Source organism: Daktulosphaira vitifoliae, unplaced genomic scaffold (assembly GCF_025091365.1).
Source record: "Daktulosphaira vitifoliae isolate Bord-2020 unplaced genomic scaffold, ASM2509136v1 Scaffold_5, whole genome shotgun sequence".
Classification (NCBI taxonomy): domain Eukaryota; kingdom Metazoa; phylum Arthropoda; class Insecta; order Hemiptera; family Phylloxeridae; genus Daktulosphaira; species Daktulosphaira vitifoliae.
In genome coordinates this window covers 26,164,155-26,182,001 of record NW_026099576.1, presented here as the reverse complement: position 1 = coordinate 26,182,001, position 17,847 = coordinate 26,164,155, and the positions used below count along the sequence as shown (strand labels likewise).

Sequence of the window (17,847 nt, the reverse complement as noted above, 5' to 3'; positions counted from 1 at the left end):
CGATAAAATACAGTGCTATGTGCAAATGCAAAATAGTGTCCTAATAAAAATACATATTACACCATATAATTAAGGGTCAGGATAAACGTATGAGCAGAAATGAGTCAATGCGCATGTTAAAACCAATAATTTTCCCGGAATCTGGTGACCGAGTACTTTCGTTAAAAAAAAAATTTTGAAAATCCGAGCACGCTAAGTAATTTTCTCAGTAAAGCGTTTTTTTCCTTGCTCTATTATATTATAAGATAAGATATCATAGGGCGTGAACATGTATTATTGACATACAGAATAATCGTTATTTTTCGTTAAAATTTGATAAATTTCAAACGTTCGTAGCGGCTTGAGTTTTGGTCGGATCTCGGATTTTTAGCGTTTCCTCGGCACGTGCAGAACGCCGTGTTTTGATCGCGAATCATAAAAAAAATCGTTTTCATGTCGTAAAGTGTCGCAAGAACTTCGGGTGGCGCGCCCTGTCGTCTCGAGACGAGTGAAAAAAAAGCTCGTAAAACGGTGAAAAATGAACAGATTTAGTTGTTAGAGTTGGGCCAGAACTGACCATGCACACAGTCCTGTAGATCCATTATGTGAACAAAATCATCACTTAACATTTGTTCAATCATACAGTTATCAATGATTACTGAGTTGTGCCAAAAAAATTGCTATTATAATACAACGATTTTGTATACAAAAATAAAGTAATTTTAATTGAATTTTGAAATGGATGAATGAAAATTAAAATAGTATTTTAAAGCTATTTAATAAATTGGAATATTTAGACAATAATTTAATATATTAGACAAGAAAAACAGAGTAAAAAAGTATCAACACAATAAAAAATTCATAATTTAAATAACATTAAAACAATTTAATAAAAAAACAAATCTTTCAATGGTCGTTAAGTAACATGTAAAAAGAATTTGTTTTTAACATAATTAATACTCTAAAAAATAATTTCATATTTTATTAGAACAGATTATTAGTTATATTTGGCACAACAATGCATAAATTGATTATCATAAAAGATAATAGGAAAGTATATAGATTATAGATTAATTTTTTAATTATTAAAATAAATGTTGTTTATTCAATGAAATGATTCTGGGTACTTAGAATAAATTTGATTAATAATAAATGCATCTTGTTCTTTGGTACATGAACTTTCATCACTTAAAAGTTCTCTCAGACAGTCATTGAGATCTAGTAATTTATGCCCTCTTTCCAAATAATTAGTATTAAAAATCACATTTTTACAAAGTTCTAAATAAGTTGACCGCATCTAAAAAATGAGAAAAAATACAATTTTTTTAATAAACATATAACAATACAGAAGTATAAGTGTAAGTGTATAAAATCTTAATTTAGTTTAATCTATGTAATTAATTTAACAAGTTTAGACTCTCTCTATCTCTTTTGTATTCAATTCTGAGATAGGTTTGTAGCGATTATCTTCTCTTTCCTATTACTTGCTTTCTTTTTTGAATCTTTGTAGAAATTACACCCTTGGTCCTTAATTATTTGTTGATTTACTTAATTTGGAGTCTTCCCCTAGCATTTTTACCTTCTTTTTTTTAAGTGTAAATATTGATGAATTTATAGCAAATACTCAACAAAAAATATTTAAATTACCCTTTCTTCTGATGGAAGATTTAGCAAACGGCGTAAAAGAATATCAACAAGTACTTCTATATCATTCATATAAAAAAGTTTTGCAGTTTTTGAATCAGCTAACATATCATTTAACATTTTTTCCACAGCTTTTTTAGGTTTTTTTTTTAACTCCAAAACTTGAATAGGATCTTCTATAAATATAAATAATAATTATTTTTAATCATAAAATTATAATTGAACATTTAAATACTTTCAGTGTTCAATAATATCAACAAATTCTCAGTAAAAACTTTAGCATTATCTCTATTAGATAGACTTTTCAATATTATATTTGTTTCAATATTTGAAAATTGAAGATTAAATGCTAAGAGCAAATTAATCATACATTCTGTATTTTTTTCATCACATTTTTCTTCTAAATTACAATTTTCAATATCACCAAGAATTTTTGTCACAAAATCAAAATTCATGTAGTCTAGAATATAAAAATATACTTAATTAATATTTTATAAATAATAATTGTTACTCTTACCAAAACAAGAAATAGATAATGTTTCACCCGTTGATAAAATTAACGTAAGAAATTCAGCAAGCAAAATTTTTTTACACTTATTATCTTGATTAGTTTGTAATTCTCTGAAAAATACAATAAACTAATAATGATAGTATAATTTAAGTAAAAAATTGGTAACAATATCATGAACATGTCAAGATATATTGATTATTAACTAATTACCAAACAAAAATAGATATAAAGAGTACAATATTAAGTATGATAAATATTATAAATAAAAAAATACAATTTTTTTTAGACCACCTTAATAAGTTACCAACAAAATTTTTGTTCATGATCATTTTACTCAAGTTATTAAGTTAAACCAATGATTAATAAGTTATTTCAACGCAAAAATAATTTTTTATGTAATTATTAAAAATATTTGTCATACAAATACAATTATTTAAAGATTATAATCATACATCTATTAATGAAATGGATAGTAAACATATTATAATAAATTGTATTTTATTTTAAAAATGTGATAAAGATTTCAAATTTCATATATAAAATGTAATTAATCATAACAATAATAAAAGTTTAAGATAAAAATGACTTTTATCAAAAAATTATAATGTCTGAATTAGTGTCCATTCTTTTAGAAAATATAACACAAGATTTAAATACTCAATAAAATTTAAAATATAAGGGAAAAACTTTTTAAAATTAAAATAATTATTCAGTTGAATGTTCAAATATTTTTTTTGTTATAATTTATATTATAATGTATTATCCTAAATATTGTTATTACTTAGTTTTTAGTTAAATGATTATACATAATTATCCATAATTATTCTATGTTTTAGAATTAATAAAAAAAATTATAACAATTTTAAACTTTTAAAAATGATACATATGAAATTTAACTTACCTAGCTAATTCCATGGGTAAAACTGAATTTAATATAATATCGATGGTAACAAAGTTTAATTTACACAATTCAGTAAATACTTCCAATAAATGTTTTTGTATTACCCAACGTAGTTCCATTTGATAATAATCCAGTAAATCATTAACTGATCTGAATTGATCAACTTTTAATAAATGATTAGTAATCATAGGATCAGCATTTTTCTAAATAACAATTATTTAAGATATTTACAAAACATTAAAAATCAAATATTGAATGTACTCTAGTAATTGAAGATTAATAATTTAGCGTAATTAAATTATATTACATAAATTATGTGCTACAGTTAATAAAATTACAGTGTATTATACCATATATTTGTCTAATTTAAACTACAATAATTTAATAAATAAATTACCAAAATATTGGTCAATTCTATTAAATAATTTTCAATTTGAATATGATCATCATAAACTTGCCAAGACCGTTGTTGTGAATCTTCTTTTGTTTCTGATAAATATTTGAAAATTTGTTGCATATTTTGAGCATCTTTTGTATTTTCCAAAGTCTTTTCAGGCAACACTGAGCTAGTAGGAGGAAATGTATCAATGATATCCCGTATTGAATCCAAGCTAGATTTTACATTTTTATTAACAAGTTCAGATAAATACTGAACAACAACTGACACAGCAACTTGAGAATAATTATATGATAATCCAGTGTGATTTCTTACCTGAAAATTAATTTATAGATATAGAGTTAAATTTTCTTTTAAATTGATTCTATTTAAGTTATAAATATTCAGTTCAGAGTTTCTATTTTACACATTCTAAATTTATTTAAGGAAAAATTTGCTAATATACTTGTTGAACAATTTCATAGACTTCTGGGACTGTAATTTGTTTAATTTTAATATGTGGTTCTTCAAGTTTTTCAGTTTGATTGCACTATATGAAAAATTTGTTAGAAATGAAATGAAAATAAAAAATTGAAAATAAACAAACAACCTTGTCATCAGATTTGAATGCTATAGGAGTATTTAAAGTGTCGTATAAAGTTTTTTGTTTAAATTTCTTTTGTCTTCTCAATAAAGATTCATAAAACTTGAAACGTTCAGATGAGTTATCATCATTATCAATTTGTTTTTGGACCAAAGCTATACAGTTTTCTAAAAATTGTAACACATGTGAATCTTTTACCTACAAAAATAAAATGTTTTAATCATTAACATCAGAATAAAATTTATTTTAATAACAAATTTATACCAACATAAATAGTTTTTACATAATTATATGGCACATAACCAAGATCACCATTACTATTAATAACTAGACACCAACTTTTTTTATCTGCTATATCCCGATAAATGAAAAATTCATCATGGGTTTTAAAATTTAAGGTTCTTTCAGATGATGTATCTTCAAAATCATATAATGCCTTTAGCATTTCATAATCTATAATAATTAAATCAATTATTTTTTTTGAAATTTTAATAAAATAAAATAATTTTAAACCTACACTATATTGATTACAAAACAACATTAAATATTATTTAGCTATAATGGATATAAATGTATGATAATAATAAGCTTGAAACTAGTTTAAGATAACAGAGGAACAGTAAAATCTTTTCAATTATACTTCAATAATTTAAGAAAAATTTTATTTTAATGATATATTAGGTTATAGCTCCTATTTAATTCATAATAGAAAATTAAATGAATATTATTCAGCGATATATTTTAGAGTTAAGTAAAAAATATTATTACATTATTAAATTTTAATAATAATCAACTAAAGCCACAATTTACTACTTACTAGAGGATGAAGTATCATTCATTGTACTCTGCTCTAATTTTTAAGAGAATGGGAAAGATTTATTTAACTCATAAAAACACATTAATAAATTGATAACTAAAGAATTAATTAGTTAATTCAATCAACTTGATTGATGTAGCATAAATGAACAATCAATAAAATAATTATTTAAATTTGGAAGAGTAGGTGTAGATTTTATCGTTTGCTGCAGTAGATAATAACACAGCTGATGATCAAAGATAAGAAACAGCTGATATCTGATCAATTGTTAAAACAAAACATAAATTTTTTAAACTAAATTAGAACATTTCTTTCAATTATTTATAATTATAATTTACGTCCATTAAAAAAAAAAAAAATTCTCATCAATTTTTTATTTAAATCAATCAAATATATTAACCATTCATGGCTTTACTGAAGAGTTTGATAGATTTTACTATTTTATTGTCTGGTAAGGTCTAAAAAATCCGTAGGTTGGAATTCTGCAATCTGGTTCTGGACTCGATTGAATGGATATTGAGTAATAAAACATTAATTTTATTTTGACTCGCCCTCAAAAGATTATTTGAAGGGCAATATTAGGATAATTTAGTATTTTAATTTTGATACTCAATGACAAAATAAATTTTACTATTTAAACTGAATCAATTTAATACCTAAGTTAACAGGATAAAAAGTATGGAATTACTTATTAAAATTTATATATTCTAGTTATTCGTATCAAATAAACTTGCATTTTTTTTTTTTTTTTTCATAATTATATGAATAATTTTTATATTTTTGAGATATTTGTAGATATACTTTAAGGGAATCTTTGGTGTTTAGAGAAGATTTAGCCTCTTAATTTAATTTCCCAAAAGTTATCAAAATTATAAGTAAATTTATACAGGAATATTTTTATGAAAGGCAGAAGTTATGTCTAATCTAATTTTTTTTAAATTGTGTCTATAAATTGTCAGGTTTATTTTAATAAGTTAGTATAACGTAAAACTCTTATATGACACATACATTTTAATATAATAACCATTAATAGAAAAAAATAAAGAAAAAAAAACTTATAATAATAACAAAATATTAGCTTATTAATTAATCTTCGTTGTTATTTTTTTTTATTCCAAGATAATACCCTGCAAACAAATAATACATTTCATTAATTTTAACGAGTGTAGTAAAAGAAAGAAATATTTGCAAGATTATAAAAATATTTTTTGCTATGCTGCTAATGAATAAATAATTATTTATTCATATAAATTATAATTTATAAATAATCATTTTGAAGAAGGTAATTGTACTAGCCATACTTATCAATCATGTTAGATACATCATCAATAATATGTATAAATTTTGTATTTTGAATTATCTCTAGGACTAATAAAGGAGACTTAAGTCTTCTTTTTAAACCTTATAAATGACTATGATCCATTAAACTCAATAATTATTAAAGATTGGGGAACTATCAATGAGAAATGATTTTAATCTAGCAAATATTCTGTACATCATATCAGTAAAAATAATTATATTAAAACTGATACTACCGAGATCATTGTAGAAAATTATAACTCTTTCTTTTATATTACCCCTCTCTGTGATAAAATTTTAAACATTATTGATATTCACTGATTTTAGTTTGATTAGTACAATTATAATTAAATTACCAGTGTGAAATCCACTCATGTAGTATGACATTAACATTGATGTTAATGCTTCTCTTTCAGTAGTTGGTAAATTCTTGAAAAACCCAGGAGGAGGTGGTGGTGGTGGAAGTGTAGTATCATTTTCCTATAAAAAATATTTATTTATTTAATGTTAACGCCCGATTTGAGCTCAAATACAGTATATAATATAATATAATAATTAGATAATGATATTAACACTAGATATGTAACATTACTCAAAATTACTAATTAAATATAAAATAACACAAAATTATAACAACAGTTTATAAAACAACAATAGTAAGTCTTAATATTTTGCTTAAGAGAAAACAGATAAAGTAGAAAAAGTAATTACATTAAGCATGACAGACTTTTAAAATCAAATAGATCAATATTATTTAATATATTGCATTCTCTAGCAATGCGATCTAAGGGGTTATTAATCTAAGGGGTAGTGTCATCTTCCTATAAAAAATATCAATGGTTGTTGGTAATAATATTTAATACTGATACAAAATGTTGTATTTTTAAATGAAATGAAATATGACTTAGATCACAATATAACAATATTTATAATCACAGCTGGACTTTCTAGTAAGCTAGTCAGTGGTGTACACAAATTAAATTTGGGGTGGTTTTTGAAATTTAAAGAAAATTAGATTTGGCACTGCCCATATTATTTGCTCACAAAAATTCCTGTTTTCGATTATTTTATTGTGGAAATATTTATAGTATGATATGATCTTTTTTATTGTTATTACTTATTGTTTATCGTCCAAAATTATCGCTTAGCTTATAAATTTTGGGGTGTTAGGGGCTTGTTTAATAGTTGAGGATCTTGGTCAAAACCAAGAATCGGAAGCTACCCGACGTCTGCTCAAATATCGTCCCTATCTCCTTAAATGAGTTTTAATTGCCTGAAGGAGACACAGGCAATCGTGTACCTTAGTTACAGGGGATAGATTATTAAATAAAATTAGACTATTGTTTTATGTCAACGACAAAGTAAGGTTATATTTAGATGTTCAGTAAATATAAGTTATATGTAATGTACAATACGTCTGACCTGAATCCTAGTACAGTTGGTTAGTAGGTATATCCAAGTGAGACGGAGTTGGTTGGCTATGATGACAATTGGCGATAGACGGGTCGTTGAATAAAACAAGTAAAGTTATAAATAATATAAATAAGACGAAAGTAATAATATTGAAAATTATGTCTATAACGGCCACTCAAACACAACTGCCCTTTGTTAGTTCGACGTCAGTAGCTCCGGACTACAGACGAGTAGAATTGTCACATCAGCATCTCCCTCTATGCTAATTAATATGTATTACGAATTAAATAAATATAATTAAAACGTGTGTAATATAAGTGGTAAGAACATAGTAATAAATGTTCTTACAGGGGGGAGGGTTTTAAACCCCAAACCCTCCTCCCTTGTGTACGCCAGTGAAGCTAGTGCTCAAGGCAGCAATTGTTTAGGAATGGCAAATTATCAGTGATGAAAACATAATCGCATTATTATTTATAGTAATAATATGAAATATTATTAAATTGTATAAATAATTACATTGTTACTTTCCAATTAATAGTTTAAAGTAATAAAAAATAAAAATGTAATTTATTTGAAAATTTAGATATACTATTTAACTATAAATAATAAAAACCATATTTAGAATAAATTATGTTAAGGTATGAAATAAATAATTTTATTAAAAAAGTAGTAATATCCAATCATCTGAAATCAAACCTGACATCTGATATACTACCAAATATAGTTTGACAGGCATAGTTATGATAAAATTTTATATATGTACCTCAAAATGCCTGTTGAAATTATTGTATTGTTTTTTGGAATCATGCTAAAAAAGAAAAGGTTTAATAATTATTCTTAATTCATTGAAGTAAATCTAGTTTTAATTAATACAAAATATTCTTTGAAGTTTAAATTCAATTAATAATTAAAATTAATCATGTCTGAATAAAAAAATTTAAATAAAGAACAGTTCTATAAGGGTTTGTTGAAATGTCGAAGTAAAATTTACTGTATTAAACAAATACTTACTTTCTTTTTGGATTTGTTTTTTTTGGGTTTTTCTATACATTCCTAAATTATAAATATGATTTAGTAAATTATTTAAAAGTATCTTATTATGAATTCTAATAAATTATTCTGTGGTTGGAGAATTGTACATGAATATTAATTTATATTCCTCTCCAAAAGTTATATGATTTCTCTTATCTTAGAAAAAAATTGCTAAAAATATATTATTCAAAAAAATTTAAATTAAGCATCAACCAATTTAGTTCAACAAAAAATTGTATTAATCATCCTGGCAAAATATGAATAACACTAGACTGTTAAGGATATTAATACCATTTTCTATTAATAAAATTATTATGATTTAATACTAATAGACTTAAATAAATTGTTCAAAAAATAAAAACATGCTTAATATTTAAATTTTATACTGATGGATATCTATTAAATAAACATTTGTTTTTCTTTAACCTTTTCATTTAAACTTAAATCAGATAATTCTGAATCTATAGGTGGAAGCTTAGCTTTTGCTTTTTTTTTCACTTTTTCATATTGTCTATCATAATTATCAACGAGTTCTGAATCATCAATTTCTCCAGCCTAAAATTAAATAAAAAAAAAAGAAAATTATAATGTTTATCAATAAATGTAAAATTATCCTTTACAGAATTTCTGCTAAACAACAAAACAGATTGTTTCTCAGCCATAGTCGCTATAATAAAAAAAAAAAATTGTTCTATTTTTTACTTAAATATTAACTATTAGGTAAACAATAATATAAAATTTGCCACTTTAAATTAAAATTGATTTGAGTCACATTGGTATAATATTTATTCTTACCAAAATAACAACGAATTTTTTAGATGATAACTTATCGTTCCGGCAGTCGATCTTAAACGGTACATTTAATATTTTTTTATGGGTTTCTAAAATTGATTTATGTTTCCCTAATTATCACAAAATATACCATTTTGAGAACACATTTCATTGGATGACGTCAAAGGATCAGCTCAGCAGCAACTAGCGTTATCTTTTGATGTCCAATCAAACGTGGATATCACACCTCATACAAACTAGTCACTTAGTAGGCACCCGTGCTAGTCGAGTTAAGAAGAGTTTTGTGTTGTCAAATTTACGAAAGCTTTCTTCGTTTGTATGTATTTAATATGCATTTCATACTAGTTAATATAATTTTTTTATATTAAAATTGTATTGTCGTACTAGTATTTGTTGACGTACGTGGGTTGCTGCTGATACCATGTCGTCCGACAGTGCTGTCGGCAGTAGCCACTCGAATGTTGAGATGGTTCGAGGGCAGATATTCGATGTTGGCCCTAGGTACACAAATTTATCTTATATTGGAGAGGGTGCTTATGGAATGGTTGTGTAAGTATTTTATTAATAGTTGAAATGGTATCCATTAAGATGCCCCTTTTTTAGGTAGACACTGAGCAGTTAATGACAGTAGATAATTTCAATATTAAATTCGAGTAAAATAAAATAAATCAACCTTATATAAATTAAAAAAAATGCTTCATAATTTACTGAAGTAGTAGTAAATATTTTAATTATGCAGTGATATGAATTTTGAAAACATAAATTTTATGCAAATGTTCATGTTCTTAATGTAATTTATATATTTATATATGTATTTAAAAGTTAGACAATCAAAAAAAATATTATAAATCTTTTAAACAATCATGAAAATTTAAATAGTCAAATAGGTAATTTTTAAAAAATTTAACCCACTATTGAGTGGCTTTACCTACTAAAAATTTTTTTTTTGTAGCGGAAGGCTGAAATAAAGATTTTTTGTACAAAATCATTCTAAAAGTAATTGTTTTTGGTTACAAGAATTTTAGGGGAACTACTAACTGAAGCAGTTAAATAAATATTTAAAATATTGCAAATAAACTTATTTTATAATTTTAGCCTATTTTTTATTGAAGTATCAATCTAATGTTTCAGTTGTTATTATTTAAAATATTACTCAAGAATAAAATTAATAAAAATTGTAGAAATATTTAAAACTATTTTTTTCTAGGTCTGCCTATGATAATGAAACAAACTGTAAAGTAGCCATTAAAAAAATTTCACCATTTGAACATCAAACCTATTGCCAACGGACATTACGAGAAATTAAAATATTAACCAGATTCAAACATGAAAATGTTAGTACAATAAATATTTTTTATATTAATTTATTTTATATACCATTTTTTATGTTTTTTTGTATACTAGATAATTGACATAAGAAACATATTGCGAGCTGATACAATTGAACAAATGAAAGATGTGTATATTGTTCAATGTTTGATGGAGACTGACCTGTATAAGTTATTAAAAACTCAGGTTTGAATTAAAAATTAATCCTTTAAAAATATGTTTTTAAGGTGTCTATATGACTAAACTTCATAATTGTGTTGAAAAAATTGATAGTATTAATTTTTATATTGAACTTTATATATTTAATGAAAAGTTTTTTTTATATATCAGTATTATTTTAATTATTTACTAATATTTGTTATTAAAATTTTAGAGACTGAGCAATGATCATATTTGTTATTTTCTTTACCAAATATTACGGGGGTTGAAGTATATACATTCAGCAAATGTTTTGCATCGTGATCTCAAACCAAGTAATTTGCTTCTCAACACAACATGTGATCTCAAAGTAAGAAAAATGTATAAATATGTATATGTTAATATTTGTATTATTAATACTTTATTTCTAGTATGTTATTTTTAAAGCATTTTTCTAAAATAACAATGTACAATAATTCAATTTATGTTTTTTTAATGTTGAATATGATATAATTACAATCAAATTAAAAATTTATGTTTAATTAGTTTTATAATTTATTTTTAGATTTGTGATTTTGGTCTTGCTAGAGTTGCTGATCCTGATCATGATCACACTGGATTCCTTACTGAATATGTTGCTACAAGATGGTATCGTGCTCCTGAAATAATGTTGAATTCCAAAGTATATTGTTATATTCTAAAATTGTCTTAAAAATTCTCTTGTATAAAACTATTATTTTTTTAGGGATATACAAAATCAATTGACATGTGGTCTGTTGGTTGTATATTGGCTGAAATGTTATCAAATAGACCAATCTTTCCTGGTAAACATTATTTGGATCAGTTAAACCATATACTAGGAATATTGGGATCCCCCACAGCAGTAGATTTATTGTGTATTATCAATGATAAAGTATGTTATTTTAATTATACATAGAAAATAAATTAGTTATTTTTAAGCATAACTTACATTTATAGGCTCGAAGTTACCTTCAGTCATTGCCATTCAAACCCAAAATAGCATTTTCAAAACTTTATCCTACAGCAGATCCAAAAGCATTAGATCTATTGGATAAGATGTTAACATTTAATCCTCACAATAGAATCACAGTTGAAGAAGCATTGGCACATCCATATCTTGAACAGTATTATGATCCTGCTGATGAGGTATTTATTGCATAAAAAATGTTATAATAGTTGAAAATATCAATTAATTAACAGTTATTTTGTTTATTGATCTATGATATAATAGTTAATAAAATAAAAACTTCTTTTAATAGCCTGTTGCAGAGGAGCCATTTAGATTTGTTACTGAACTTGATGACTTACCCAGAGAAACATTAAAACAAATGATTTTTGCTGAAACTGTTAATTTTAGCCAAAACGTTTAAGATAAGTTGGGTATTATGCGTTTATGATTCCTTACACTATACTTGAAACACACTATTCTAATTTCTAACTTTATATTATATTTTATAATAATTTTTATAATTATATTTCTTGCTTATCTCTAGTTCTTTATAATTAAAAAAATCTATATTTAATAATTAAAATTAATTAAATATCTTAGAATAAAGTATGACTAATAGTTAAATTTATTGTATTATTATCTTAAATTGAGTTTCCAGTTTTAAAAATTAAATTTCCTAACAAAAATATATTTATTTTGTTACATGATGAAACATTCAATATTTAATTTATTAGATTAAAACATATTTAACTTTATCAATGTAATCGTGTAAAGGCAATCAATGCTTGTTGATAAATTTGATTATTTAGTATAATTTTTCCATGTCCGGCCATTCTGTGTCTGTCATCTGTGATAATACTCATGGTACTTATTTGGTTTTTAATTAATAGTTTATTATTAGATAATTTATTTAGAGTGTAATAAATTCAAACATCACAGGATGAGTTAATTTTTTGAATGTGAAACATTTTTTTTTGAATTTAAGTTGCCAAATAAGTATAATTATTATATTTATAAATCTATATACCATTTGTATATTCTATTAATAAGATGTGTGAAATTTGAAAAAAAAAAAATGACCAGTCTTTGTCTTTGTGCTTTACCTAATAAATATACACTAATATTTATTAAATGATAATTTAATTATAGCTATGGTCTCAAAATGTATATTACTTAAAATTCATTATATGCTTTAATATTCATTTTTCTAATTTTGAATTTTAAATTGCTGATACTATAATTTTTAAAGCATTAATTTTAACATAGTAAAAATTATATTTTTAAAATATTTTTTGTAATTCATTAAATTTATTTTTAATTATGAATAATAATAGAACATCTAATATTACAAACAAAATTGTACATTTATTACTTTAAAGATTTGTAGTCTAAAATGAAAAAAATTATTCAATTCAAAAACAAGAGTTTGTAACTTTTGTTTTGAATATACTAGACAACTAAAATTATTATTTTTGAGATTAGATGTTTTTACTTTCTTCAATATAATATTAAAATTTAATTATTATGAGTGATGTCAAATTTTGTAAAAGTATTTAAAATAACTAATTTTTTTAATAAAACTTGAGATTTTTCATGTTTTGTGTTAATGGCATACTAGTTATAGAATATAGTTGTTTAAAATTGAACAAAAATATAAAATTATATTACTCAACTATTAAATTTTGCATATTTTTCTCAATTTTGGTGTGCATTTAGAAAAAAAATGTTACACATGTTTGTTAAAAAATGATATCGTATATAGTATAAAAAATCAGAAAGAATTATAAAAAACAATTTCTAAACCTTTATCTCCTGTTTGTATTTTTAAATTAAATTATGAAGCTAAGGTTCTAATAGTTTGTTGAATTTTTACTATATAATCTTATATTTGTACTGATAATAACAATTATGATAGGGTACAAAAATAAAAATATAAGAATAATTAAATTTATATATTTTAGTTCATGATGACTAAATTAATATTAACTAATACTTAATTTTATTAAATTTTTGTTAAAATTTCAAATTTAATTTTGTATATTATATCCATAAGTTTTTTAATATTATAAAAAAAGAAAGCTAATGGTTTTTCTCTTTAAAGTTACTTGGATGTAATTTACTTGACTGACTGTGTTGAAAAAGTAAAATATGTTAAACTTTATTTTTTTAATAATACATTTTTTTTTAATCATTTAAATTCATACCAATTATATCATGTTATAAAATATGTAGTATAGTTTTCCATATGATAATTTCTTCATTTTTTCTACATTTTTTATTAAAAGATATTTTAATTATTTACTTTATAGCAATAAAGGTATATTAAGAGAGTAACTGTCAATATTACTTATTATTTAATACTTTCTAAATATGTTCATTGAGGTTTGGTAGTATTAACATTTTTGTACACATAAGTTGTTCTACTTTTAACTTTTATGTAGTTTCAAAACTTATAGGGTTGTTATAGGAAAAATTTTCATCTATATTTTTTTTTTAAGTATAACTTTTTCTTACTATTTAGTAACTATAATCTAATGTGTGCCTAAATAATTTGATAGTATTTTTATGCAGTTCTCAATAATCATTTTTAAATCATTACTATTCATTAATTATGTAAGTTATTTAATTAATATACAAAATATTATGTTTGAAATACAATTAATATTCCATTAATATTACATATTGTTCGCTTTTTCAAACTTTGTTGATGTTGTGTAAAACCAAAATTGTTGAGTAAAAATATAATTAAAAAAAAAACTAATATTTTTATTTTTGTTTCTTACATGTGTATATATTTTTTAATTTTGAGGCTTCATACTTATGTTAATAATGAATAAGTGCATCTTCTGAATGAATTAATTAATATACAATATTAATTAACTATAATACTGTAATGATAATACATTATTAATTAAAACAAAAAAGTTTTAATTTTTTTGTATTAAAAAATGCCTAGTAGATTTGGAAAGACTAGAGAATATTTTTTCTTCTTAAGTTATGCTGCAGTGGAGAATGCACCAATAGCTTAGACATATAATTAAAAAATTCCTTTATTAAAAAAATATGTTATTAAGTATAGTTATAAACAAAAATAATACAAAATCATCTTTTTCAAAAACACATATATAACAAATAAATACAATTTTTATTTTTAGAACAAATTAATTGTATTGAGAAATATTTTAACAATCAAGTTTAAATTTTAAATGAGTCATAAACTTTATTGACTAACTCAAATTTATTTCCAGTATTTTGTATTCCATTATCTTTCAAAAATTGTCTCAATTCATTAACTGTTAACTTATCTACTAATTTTTTTGATACAAGGTCTTTCATTCTATAGTAATCAGGAATTTTTCGAAACTTTTTAACCATTTCAATGTGATTTGAATTTGAAGCTTGGCGTTTTGAAGTTACTATTGATGATGGATGGTAATCTAAAGGAATTAATTTCCCAAAAATATCATTTTTTAAATTACTTAAATTCTTATCAATAAAATTAAAATCAGGTACTGTTCCATCTATAACTTCAGGTTTTTCTATGTTAAATGCTATTGCTTCCAACATTGCCCAATGAAAATCTATTTTTGGATTGGATATCATAGTTGGATTATCTTTTATTGGCATATTATCTATTATCTGAGATGCTATTTGAATATGATAATCATTTAATTGACAATTAGATACTTTTGAATCTGCAGGAACATCTCTAAGACATTCAGCATATGGCAAATACATAATATGAAATCCAGGTGGTTCAATTTGGTTACCCTGGTCATCTTGAATATGAGGTTGAGGAACAAGTGCTGCTAAATTGATTAGACCACCATTTCTAACTTTGATGAAACATATAGCAATTTTATTCATTTTTAAACAGCATTCGAGTAAACAGTTGAATATAGTATAACTTCCTTCTACTTTTTCATTTGGTTGAATGAAAGAACCACTTTTATAGTGGTAATATACATGAAAATTTTCAGTACTTTTAAATCCTAATAACCTAATACTAGGTTCCATCATATCATTTATTATTAAGAATTCTTCATTTTGAAAAAATATGTTTTTATTTGATATATTACATACTTTTGCTAAATTAGACTTAGGAATGACTTCATCAGTTTCAGCATGGAATGCTTGTCTTAAAGACTCAACTATTTCATTTGTACATTTATCCAATTTAACTATAGGCTGAATTTTTTGCTCTGAATAAAAATTATATAATGATACCGTAAAAAAAGTAGAATTATCAATATTAAATTTTAATGTATTAACACTTCTTTGTTTTCTATTTAAATTATTAACTGTAGACACTATATCATTAGTATTTATAAACCCATTAGATGGTTTACTAATAACATTAAAATCATAGAATAGATCTTTATAAAAATTAGTGATACTAAACTTTGCTCCAAGTGGTATGAATTTAAATTCAATTTTATTTTTTATAATATCATTAAGGCGTTTATATAATGTTTTCTTATTATTAATTTGTGGTTTGTCACAGCATGTCATAAATATTATACTTGAATGACATTGTTTTTCTTTAAATTTTGTAATTAAAAAACTACCATACCAAATGGCATCAGCAATAGGACAAATTGATGACTGTCCAAATTTTGTTTCATCAACTGTTAAAAGTTCATCAAGCATTTTTATAAACTCAACATTTGGTTTTTTAATTTCAAACAAAACATTTAAGAATTTTGGATATGTTTTATTAATATTACTTGTCCCAAATAATATCAAACCAATTTTATCATTTTTACACTTCTTTATGGTGTCTAATACAGTAGCCTTGCAACTTTCAATACATAAAGTAAAGAAGTTTTTTTTGTCACAATATTTTTGAAACATAGGTTTTGAAGCATCAATCAAAAAGAGAATATGATCCTTAGAATTCCAATTCTGTTTGTGAATTATAGTGTCCTCAAATGTATCATTTTCCCATTCGACAGGAGAGTCTGACAAATGATCCATCATTTGAGATATCTGTCAACATAAAATTAATAATAGTATAACTCAAGAAATAGCTGAATAAAATATATAATACCAACTATAAAATTTATTTTTTATACTTTATTGAGTAATTAAGTAGAATAATTTTAGTTTTTCATAGTAAATAATTGCTTGTAAAGATATTTTGACTACTACAATTAAAGTTCATTAATAACTATTTCATAATACTATGAAAAACACATAAAATATTGTGAACAACATTTTAAATATTTTTATTAGTTAAAAGATTTAATTAAAAAATTCCATCATTTTAGAGAATTCAGGGATGTAATGTTCACTTTAGGCAAATAATTCTCAGTTTTAAATTTAAATAATGAAATTTACTGAAGGTATCGGAAAATTAGAATTAAAATTAAAGGTATAGTAAAATACCATGCTTGAGTTTATCAAAATTGTCATGAAATCGAAAAAAATACAAAATAGTAAATGTTATTAAGATTATTTATATAAAAGAAAAAATGACGTGTTTTATATCAAATTAAGTGTGTCCAAGTGTTTGATATAGTAAGTTGCCAGTTTCATTGAAACAAAGATTGTTTAAGATAATTTGTAGTATTTGGTAAATTAACTATAATAAAGATAATGCACCTTATATAAATTTTTTATTAGAAGTGTCAATAAATAAATTTTGTTCACAATTAAGAATGGTTAAATTTGATTCAAAATTATTTAAAAACTTATAACATAATTATATATTAAAGATAACGGACGTAAAGATTTAGTATTGTACAATTTTTTATTTTAAATTAACTCATAATCAATAGTGTATAAATATGCTATCAATTATCAATAAAATATAGCAAGATTTCCCGAATTCAAACGTGTCATTTCTCGACTACAAAACGTATTGAAATTGAGCTCAATATTCATACTGTTTATTGAACCCTGATTATTCATTTTATTTACTAAGAATTAATATATCATATTCAAATCGATAAATTGTAACTTTCAAATTTGCACGAAAAACAATTAATACTTTTATTGATAACACACCTTTTAGATAAGTATTGTAATTTATTATAGTTC

At 23.3% G+C, this 17,847-nt stretch overlaps 4 protein-coding genes across 11 annotated transcripts; 1 reads left to right on the top strand and 3 right to left on the bottom strand.

Annotated features, from left to right (window-relative positions):
• Window positions 1–829: 829 nt before the first annotated feature.
• Window positions 830–5,052, bottom strand: LOC126907306 (NCK-interacting protein with SH3 domain). 3 transcript variants are annotated; one of them, XM_050688482.1, is made up of 10 exons: window positions 4,833–5,048; window positions 4,284–4,468; window positions 4,022–4,213; window positions 3,878–3,961; window positions 3,433–3,747; window positions 3,036–3,238; window positions 2,141–2,244; window positions 1,859–2,083; window positions 1,627–1,799; window positions 847–1,276 (listed from the first exon to the last, which is right to left on the bottom strand). In XM_050688482.1, the coding sequence occupies exons 1-10, from the start codon at window positions 4,852–4,854 to the stop codon at window positions 1,085–1,087; spliced, it is 1,695 nt and encodes a 564-aa protein (XP_050544439.1). In that variant the 5' UTR covers window positions 4,855–5,048; the 3' UTR covers window positions 847–1,084. The 3 variants fall into 3 exon arrangements, with proteins under 3 accessions (XP_050544441.1, XP_050544439.1, XP_050544440.1); XM_050688483.1 differs by lacking the exon at window positions 847–1,276 and adding an exon at window positions 1,340–1,561 and having other exon boundaries at window positions 4,833–5,052; XM_050688484.1 differs by lacking the exon at window positions 4,284–4,468 and having other exon boundaries at window positions 830–1,276; window positions 4,833–5,050.
• A 773-nt stretch (window positions 5,053–5,825) lies between these two features.
• Window positions 5,826–9,509, bottom strand: LOC126907308 (uncharacterized). Its single transcript, XM_050688488.1, has 7 exons — window positions 9,372–9,509; window positions 9,197–9,243; window positions 9,003–9,131; window positions 8,556–8,597; window positions 8,308–8,352; window positions 6,488–6,611; window positions 5,826–5,959 (listed from the first exon to the last, which is right to left on the bottom strand). The coding sequence occupies exons 2-7, from the start codon at window positions 9,236–9,238 to the stop codon at window positions 5,919–5,921; spliced, it is 423 nt and encodes a 140-aa protein (XP_050544445.1). The 5' UTR covers window positions 9,239–9,243; window positions 9,372–9,509; the 3' UTR covers window positions 5,826–5,918.
• Window positions 9,510–9,549: 40 nt separating this feature from the next.
• On the top strand, window positions 9,550–12,429 carry LOC126907307 (mitogen-activated protein kinase 1). Its single transcript, XM_050688487.1, has 9 exons — window positions 9,550–9,684; window positions 9,756–9,917; window positions 10,576–10,702; window positions 10,773–10,883; window positions 11,071–11,205; window positions 11,401–11,517; window positions 11,581–11,748; window positions 11,814–12,002; window positions 12,116–12,429. The coding sequence occupies exons 2-9, from the start codon at window positions 9,790–9,792 to the stop codon at window positions 12,224–12,226; spliced, it is 1,086 nt and encodes a 361-aa protein (XP_050544444.1). The 5' UTR covers window positions 9,550–9,684; window positions 9,756–9,789; the 3' UTR covers window positions 12,227–12,429.
• Window positions 12,430–14,837: 2,408 nt separating this feature from the next.
• Window positions 14,838–17,837, bottom strand: LOC126907304 (X-ray repair cross-complementing protein 5). Of its 6 annotated transcripts, none has more exons than XM_050688481.1 (2): window positions 17,815–17,837; window positions 14,838–16,794 (listed from the first exon to the last, which is right to left on the bottom strand). In XM_050688481.1, the coding sequence occupies exon 2, from the start codon at window positions 16,783–16,785 to the stop codon at window positions 15,001–15,003; it is 1,785 nt and encodes a 594-aa protein (XP_050544438.1). In that variant the 5' UTR covers window positions 16,786–16,794; window positions 17,815–17,837; the 3' UTR covers window positions 14,838–15,000. The 6 variants fall into 6 exon arrangements, with proteins under 6 accessions (XP_050544438.1, XP_050544434.1, XP_050544433.1 ...); XM_050688477.1 differs by lacking the exon at window positions 17,815–17,837 and adding an exon at window positions 17,410–17,796; XM_050688476.1 differs by lacking the exon at window positions 17,815–17,837 and adding an exon at window positions 17,194–17,331.
• Between the last annotated feature and the right edge of the window lie 10 nt (window positions 17,838–17,847).

What these genes read in the sequence shown, in the direction of transcription:
- LOC126907306 (XM_050688482.1), bottom strand. Translation starts at nt 4,854, where the DNA reads ATGAATGATACTTCATCCTCTA. An exon ending in ATTATGTAAAAACTATTTAT is followed by an intron (nt 4,214 to 4,283) that starts GTTGGTATAAAT and finishes TTATTTTTGTAG; the next exon opens with GTAAAAGATTCACATGTGTT. An exon ending in TAGAATTGACCAATATTTTG is followed by an intron (nt 3,239 to 3,432) that starts GTAATTTATTTA and finishes ATTGTTATTTAG; the next exon opens with AAAAATGCTGATCCTATGAT.
- LOC126907308 (XM_050688488.1), bottom strand. Translation starts at nt 9,238, where the DNA reads ATGGCTGAGAAACAATCTGTTTTGTTGTTTAGCAGAAATTCT. An exon ending in AAAACAAATCCAAAAAGAAA is followed by an intron (nt 8,353 to 8,555) that starts GTAAGTATTTGT and finishes TTTCTTTTTTAG; the next exon opens with CATGATTCCAAAAAACAATA. An exon ending in ATTTCAACAGGCATTTTGAG is followed by an intron (nt 6,612 to 8,307) that starts GTACATATATAA and finishes TATTTTTTATAG; the next exon opens with GAAAATGATACTACACTTCC.
- LOC126907307 (XM_050688487.1), top strand. Translation starts at nt 9,790, where the DNA reads ATGTCGTCCGACAGTGCTGTCGGCAGTAGCCACTCGAATGTTGAGATG. An exon ending in ATAAGTTATTAAAAACTCAG is followed by an intron (nt 10,884 to 11,070) that starts GTTTGAATTAAA and finishes TTAAAATTTTAG; the next exon opens with AGACTGAGCAATGATCATAT. An exon ending in ACACAACATGTGATCTCAAA is followed by an intron (nt 11,206 to 11,400) that starts GTAAGAAAAATG and finishes ATTTATTTTTAG; the next exon opens with ATTTGTGATTTTGGTCTTGC.
- LOC126907304 (XM_050688476.1), bottom strand. Translation starts at nt 17,220, where the DNA reads ATGACAATTTTGATAAACTCAAGCATG. An exon ending in TTTTGATAAACTCAAGCATG is followed by an intron (nt 16,795 to 17,193) that starts GTATTTTACTAT and finishes TTATGTTGACAG; the next exon opens with ATATCTCAAATGATGGATCA.